Source organism: Halyomorpha halys, unplaced genomic scaffold, assembly GCF_000696795.3.
Source record: "Halyomorpha halys isolate HHAL.00 unplaced genomic scaffold, Hhal_1.1 Scaffold86.1, whole genome shotgun sequence".
Lineage (NCBI taxonomy): Eukaryota > Metazoa > Arthropoda > Insecta > Hemiptera > Pentatomidae > Halyomorpha > Halyomorpha halys.
In genome coordinates, this window is record NW_027115494.1 from 695,139 (window position 1) to 702,659 (window position 7,521).

At 36.5% G+C, this 7,521-nt stretch overlaps 1 protein-coding gene and 1 long non-coding RNA gene across 3 annotated transcripts in view; one reads left to right on the forward strand and one right to left on the reverse strand.

Annotated features, from left to right (window-relative positions):
• Positions 1-5,326, forward strand: part of LOC112210782 (uncharacterized) — a 7,496-nt gene extending 2,170 nt beyond the window's left edge. For both annotated transcript variants that reach the window (XR_002945299.2, XR_002945300.2), the window contains exons 2-3: positions 3,406-3,487; positions 3,578-5,326. This is a non-coding gene — a long non-coding RNA (uncharacterized lncRNA). The remainder of the gene's footprint in view (positions 1-3,405; positions 3,488-3,577) is intronic.
• The window catches only part of LOC106677073 (KICSTOR subunit 2), a gene marked incomplete in the record, with an annotated part of 24,657 nt that overhangs the window by 4,804 nt on the left and 12,332 nt on the right, over positions 1-7,521 (reverse strand). The window contains 1 exon segment of the mRNA XM_067052534.1: positions 5,858-6,038. Within this exon segment, the coding sequence (XP_066908635.1) occupies positions 5,871-6,038 (168 nt within the window).

The window sequence follows — 7,521 nt, forward strand, 5'->3', positions numbered from 1 at the left end:
ATGACTTCAAGCTCCTCACGGATTACTTTATTCCTGGCCCGTTGGAATGTGGTTCCTCTGACTATTCGCCGAAGGAGGGAATTCGGAAAGTTCTGCAGTTTGGTTAACGTAGTTTCATAAAGGTGTCGCATGATTGGTGCACCATAGAGTAGGGTCGGACGTATGATGGCCTTGTAGATCTTCAGCTTGAGGCGGAGCGAGATCTGCTGTGAGGTGAGCAGGTGGTAGAGTCTATACTTCTGTCTGACCAGCTTAATTCTCTCCCTGACGTGACTGGAGAAAGTGAGATGCCTGTCGAGGGTCACGCCGAGGTAGAGGATGCTATTGGAGAGTTTCCGACCCTCACCATTCACAACGAACTGCTGGAGTAGCCTGCTCTTCTTCTCCTTCTGGAAGGACATGACGATGGCATCCGTCTTCGACGGGTTAACCTTGATGCCGTCCTTCTTCAGAGCAGCTACGATGGTGGCAGAGGCAGTCTGTGCATAGCGTAGGGCCAGTTCAGCTCTCATGCTGGAAGCGTAAACACCGATGGTGTCGGGATAGGCTGCTACCACTGCAACCCGATGCTTGATGGCGACTACTGGTGCCGTGAAAACGACGAACAGTAGAGGTCCAAGCACCGAGCCTTGAGGTACTCCGCAGGTGGTGGGGACTGGAGGCGACAGGTCTTCACCAAAACTCTTACGACGAATGATCTTCCACTCAGGTAGTTTCAGACCAATCGGCATAGGGCGGCAGGAAACTTGAACTCCTCCAGTCGGCGGAGGGTAGGGCGGTGCACCCGACTGCTATCGGGTACCCAGGCCTTGTATGCCTTAGCCTAGTCATACTGAGGCCTTCTAATTTGCCCCTAGTTAACTCTCTGGGATATTGAAAACCATCGAGATATGGTACGCGTAAGACGTTGGGTTTCAGTAAATCAGCAGATACCATTATAATCTTTATTAATTCAAATGACACATCTATTTTTTTTTTCCAAAACCCCTACAAAATTTTAATGGCGTATTTATAAACAAAGAACTTTCTCCTTTTACTGTAGAACATCTACATTCTAAGGAGTCTTTTGGAGTGTATTATTTTTGTTGTCAGTATTTATAAAAGTGTATAATGTATTGGGGCACACATTATATCTGAATTTAACAAACTTAAATCTAATAAAAACTTAATCCTAATACTACGTGACCTTACGTAGTGTGTTGCCAACGCACCGGAGGGGGGAGGGGCAGGTGTTAACGTGTTGAATAACGGATTCGTACAGTACTGAAGTGAATCGAAACATTTGATGTGTCGTCTTTTAATGAACTCCGGTACAGTTGGCAACCCCAACAATTGATGCAGCTCCGGTGGCCTCTTCCTCCTCCACGATGTTGTGCGTACGATTTTCCTTAACATCGAATCCTGAAAAGTTTGAAGAAGGCGCTGGGTTCCATCCCCATATAGTAGTGCTGGTCTCAGAATACTTTTGTATATCTGCAGCTTCAATTTCAATGAGAGCCGGAGAAGTGAGGAGGTGGTTGAGACGATATGACTTTCGTCTTACTGTTCTCGCCTTCTGATATAAATGGGCAGAAAGCTTAAGATGACGGTCTAGCTTTACGCCCAAATATACGATAGAGTTGGAAGGTGAGCTCACCGTATTATTCACATGGACTAATTACAATGGACACATCTATTAATATTACAATATTTTATATAGTTGTCACATGTGTAAAACTAAAGTATATACAAGGAATAGTACAAATATTAATATACGGAGTTTGGCTGATGCTAGTTGTAGTTCCCGTTTTAGCAGGTAGGTTGTCTCAAGTCGGTTTTGGCGGCTGTATTAGTTACAGTATAGACCAATAGGTAGCGGTGTCGTTACATTATCCTGCATCTACTTATTTGTCACTTGCTGCAAAACTAAAGTTGCTTCTACACGTTTCCCAAACAATGTCAAATTCGCGCATGCGCTAGCGTATGGATGGACTATTTGGATTGGCTGGTACAAGTTAGTCTGAATTTCCTGTCGGATGTCGGTTTTTGGGCACAAATCAAAGGGCGCTTGTGCTGCATTCACACGTTCGTTTTCAGTTTGCATTGTATTGCCAACAGAGGAATATTTATGCCCTTCGTGTTTTAATTAATTAAATAATTTTCCGAACCTTTGGACTTAATAATTAACTCTTGTTTATGGTTTTATATTTTTAAATTGTATTGAATATGCGTAAATACATTGTTTCAAACCTAGTTAATCAACTTTTGCAGTTTATTTTTTATTTAACAAAGCACGAATATATTTTTATGAGGACATTATATTATAGGTGATTAAATTATAAAGTTTCTGATAAAATTCTAGTAAGAAAGTTGAATTTATAGGTTATGTAGAACTATTTATAAGAATTTTTGTTATTTACAACCTTAATTGCTTATATTTACGTTTCCTTTTCATTTCGCTTATCTTTATTTTACTCATTTTTTAAATTAAAAAAAAAATGGATTAAATCGAATGTAACCGCCGAAAAAATCCAAAAGGAAAAAAAACAAAGTGTTCATACAGACGTTTGTTGCTTCCTTTGTTTACCAAGCATTCAGACAAGTCTTGGATTTGTGGCAAGTGACAAATATGTAGATCCAGCATAAGACTTGTACAAATCCTCAGTAAACAGAGGAACCCATAAAACATAGTTGTCCACATGCTTGTTTCATTCTTTTTATTTAATTTTTTGCTATTATGTCTAATTTACTTGATTTTCATTATAAAAAGAAACAAAATAAAGATAAGCGAAGTGAAAAGAAACATAAATTCCAATGTAGGTTGCAGATAATAAAAAATCATTTAAATAGTACTACATAACCTATAAATTCAACTTTTATTCTAGAATTTTCATCAGAAACATTTTAATTGAATTATATAGACATTTAATGTATTCATAAATATATATTTGTGCTATTTTAACTCAAAAATAAACTTCTAAAGTTAATTAACAAGATTTGAAACAATATATTAATACTGAATCCATAGAATTTTAAAATATACAATCCTAAACAAGAGTTAATTATTGAATCCAAAGGTTGGGGAAATTCCTTCATTAATTAAAACATAGAGAGCACAAGAATTCATCTCGTTTCAGCTCTAAAATGCACACTGAAAACAACGTCTGAAAGTAGCACAAGCGCCTATGATTTCTGCTCACAAACCGAAACCGGGATAGGCCGCAAATTCAGGCCAACTTGTGGCAGCCAATCCAAATAACCCATCCACACGTTTTTGCATGCGCAAATTTACCTGTACCATAAACTTTTGTTAATTTCATTGCATATATTTTAATGGTCTCATTTTATAAACACGTACGAATATATTATGATTGTAAAAATATTATTTGAATAAACAATGATAATATAGAATTTTCATAATTACAGGATGTGTCTTTTACCGACCTTTGCTCTGAATTTGTTTTCTCTACCCCAGGATTTCTCATCGATCTTTACTCCTTGGGAAACAGTGAGTAAACACATACATTAGTGGATCAGAATGTTCTGCTACTGTTTTTGGAATGATTATTGTGGTGTTAATTCACTATTTCTGCTTTAGATCTTTCCTCTATCCTTTTCACTTTCGAGTGTAACGGAAGGCGAATACCTCTCCACCATCTCTGTCTTATGCGAGAACTAGATTGCAGGCGAAGACTTTATAGAGAACATGTACTGTACAGCAAGGATCTAAAGCGAATATCTGTACAACATGCCATCTCTTACACGACTGTAAGGAATGACAAATTTACGCATGCACAAACGTTTGAATGGGTTTTTGGATTGGCTCCCACAAGTTGGCCTGAATTTGCGGCCTACAATACAGATGTACAATAGTACATTTGCGGCCTTAGGATGTACTCCTGCGAGATAGGTGCATTCCCATAAACACTAAGATCGTACAAGTAGTCAAACCTTATTGAATATGTTTTGTATGAGGCCTTCTGAAGAGGACTGATGGTTTAGAAGTTGCCATTAATCACATGTATTCCATGGAACTAGATAAAATAGCAGATATACAACAGCTCCCACCTGGTAATCCTAATATTCCAAACCAGCACTTTAGTCATCGAGAATGACCAACTTCGGAAAAGTAATTGATCACCTAGGTAAATACAAAGGATCCAGAACAAGTCGCTATGAGAACAGGATGTCCAGTTGGAATCGCAGGATCTCCAGGAGTCATAATGGATGTCATCTCTGCTTTAATAGCTAAAAATTCCAAGAAAAGGCTAGTAAGTACTATCAGCCCTGCGGGTTAATGACAAGAGGATGATTAGAAAATGACGACATTATTTGTCAAGCAGCTAAAGCAAAACACCTTCCTCCATATTGACACTATCGGAACTCCAGTCACAGATAGATTCCTCGACCTGCCATCAGAGAGAAAAAACACTATCAAGCGAGAGTTTGAACAAATAATCCAACAAGGGATCTGGAAGCCGTACAATACCTCCTGGTACAGCCCACTCAACATAGTGAAGAAGGATCCCACTCCACATCTTGAAGTGGGCTAGTTGTTGCACACTATGGCAAAGATCAAAGGTGGTTTGTCACAAAGTAACCTGAAAAGGTACTATGTTATCCAGCTCCAGGTTTGAGCATATTAACGTGAACCTCATCAGATCTTTGCCACCTTCCGACAGAATGTGATATGGTCTTACCATCATTATACTTGTTGGCCTGAGGCATACCCACTTGAAGAGATCAGAAGTACTAACCAAGGTAGAAGTGATTGTGGGCATGTTGATCTACCGTAGTTATATGTTGGCCAGGATTAACACCAAACATGGGCTCCAGTTCGAGTCAGATCTCTTCATTAATCTCCCTGTGCCTTTGTTAACCAGTGAAACAGGACCATAGCATACCATAGGTCCATGAAGCGGAGGCCCTGGTACCTCAGGGTTACAATCAACAGGTAGGGAAGGGCAATTGTCCTCCTTTTAGGTCTCAGGTCGGCAGTGAGAGATGAAGTTTAAACTAATACTGCAGATATGTTCTTCAGGCAGCTTCTATACTTTCTAAGACAATACTTTAAGAGGACTCTGAAGTATACTAAGTTGACGATGAAGACCCTAAGGAAGGTGGCAATTAAGGATTGGAGTAGAAAGATCAAAACTGTGTACCCATGTGTTCCTGAGGGATGACTCAGTGAGGAAGCAGCATATTCCATCTTTTCTGGTCCCTATAACGTCAAATATGAAGAGCATGAGTAAAAACAGGAGTCCAAAAAACTGGAATGCAGGAAAAACGAAATTTTAAAGTTTACTGACTCCTATAGTAGTCAGTTTTAGTTTATTTGTGAATAAATTATGAAACAATTATTATTATTAATTTCTATGTCTTAACTGTTAAGGGTTTAGTTCTGAACACAACATATTTTAGCTCTTTATACATATTTATTCCTCCTTGCAGTTACTTTTCGAATTCATTTTAACAGGTAACGAACCATATTTTTTCCTTCATCTATTTTCACTTACCTAAAACTCGGTTTAAAAAAAATATTTTAGACCGCCCGTTTTTCTTCCCTCTCCTCTCTCAGTAGTCTTCTTATATAATAGGTTCAGATTTTCAGATGAAGCTTAGCAAATTTAATAACATTTGAGATCAAGTAAATTAACCAAAAAAACAGCCCAGCTTGTTTCAGGTAATGGCAATAGCAATTATCATACAGCACATATTTCTGTGCTACTGGATCATTTATTAGGCTGAGTAATATTTTTAAAAATACTTGATTCTTATTTAAAACTTTAATAAACTTTTTCAAATACATAACATTTTAAAAATATATATACTTACAACAATCTTAAAAATATCTATAATGAAATTATCAAAAACTAACGATATAAATTCAATTATTTTGCAGTCTTCAGAGATTGATATAACTTGGTACATCTGACTTGAGAACAAAATTCTGTCAAGTGATTTACCACATTTATATCCCTTTCATCTTTCTTCATATCAAATATGGCAACTAGAGTTATTCGCAGATCAATGCTGCTTATGAAATAACTGCATTTATCCTACAACAACAAATAAAATTTACATTACTAAATTAATCTTGTTTAATTTTTCAAAATCAAATTATGGTAGTTTTCAATAGTTAAAAATTGAGTTTCCAGGCTAAAATAGGAATAAAAAATCATTAAATTCAATTTTTTTTCACATTAATGTTTCTAATATGACACCTTCATACACTTTTTTTTAAAAATAAAAATACACAGTGTTTTAACCTAAACTTCTACTTTTCAGAATCTAATAGCAATAGAGGTATTTGCTAACTGAATTGGAAAGGATTAAGATCCAAATGATATGTCAGAAGTAGTTCGAATCAGTGCTACCATAAGGAAAAACTGTATGAGTATTGATGGCAAAATCAAAGCATTTCTTTTAGTCATGAACTTGCTGTTAAGGATGAATATAGAAAAAACATTAAACTGGTGGATTATGGATTTCTGGATCACTACTAATGTATGAAAAACCTCATCGCTAAACATAGCTGACTATAGGGAACAACAGATTCCTTAGTCAAAGCAGTCTTAACTGAAATAATAGAATGGTTAGATTGGTGAAAGAATCATAGAAGGATCATGGCCAGATGTTGCCCTACTTTATTTATCAGCTCAACACCTCATAGAAGTTTTCAAAACAAAGCTCATAATAATTCATATGAACAATAGGAATTTCGTGTGAAGGAAATATCTGCCCAGACAATAAAGCGGTGCCAAAAGATTGATTATTTACAGTGTAGGATTATCTGCAAGCTTATATAAGCAAATAAGTAATGAAGCAACCAGTATCTTTCCATTTTAAAGCCAATTGGTACTGGAGCCTTGACACATTGAGTACCATAGGACTGCGGAACAAAAATTCAAACTTTTTTTTATTTTATGAACATTATTTGTACCAAGTAAAGTAAAAAACAAAGTTTAGGTTACTTTGATTGGGGTCAGTTATGGAATTGCTTTGTACTCCTGTTTAAGTTGTGATGCCAATCAAAATATTTTGGCCCAACTGGTACATAATGGTCAAAAATATTATGTAAACATAAATAAGCCATAAATCCTAAATTTCTGGTTCAGGTTACTTGTTTGAGGACCTGAGACACTCCAAGCCCCTATGAAGGATGTGATGGTGATTCCGGAACAAAGTTGTCTATTTTTTTAACACAGTTAAATTTTTAAAGCTGCTATAAAAGAATATTCTGATGATGAGTATTTATTATGTTTAATTACAGGAGAAAAAAATGTAATTGAATTCTGATGGGTTAAGTTTTCAAAACTATTATATAGGGCCATAGCAGTCCCAAAAAAGTGCTTATACCTACTGTGGGACAGTCCCATGGCACAGAATAAAAGTCTTATTGTAATATTTGTACAATCGACCAGTACAGTAGAACAGTCACAGTAGTGAAAGTTCAGATTGGCTGTGTCATCATATGGGTGATCAATATGTTAATGACTGGCATGAGAAAACCATGAAAATTCTATATATGTATATATAGTT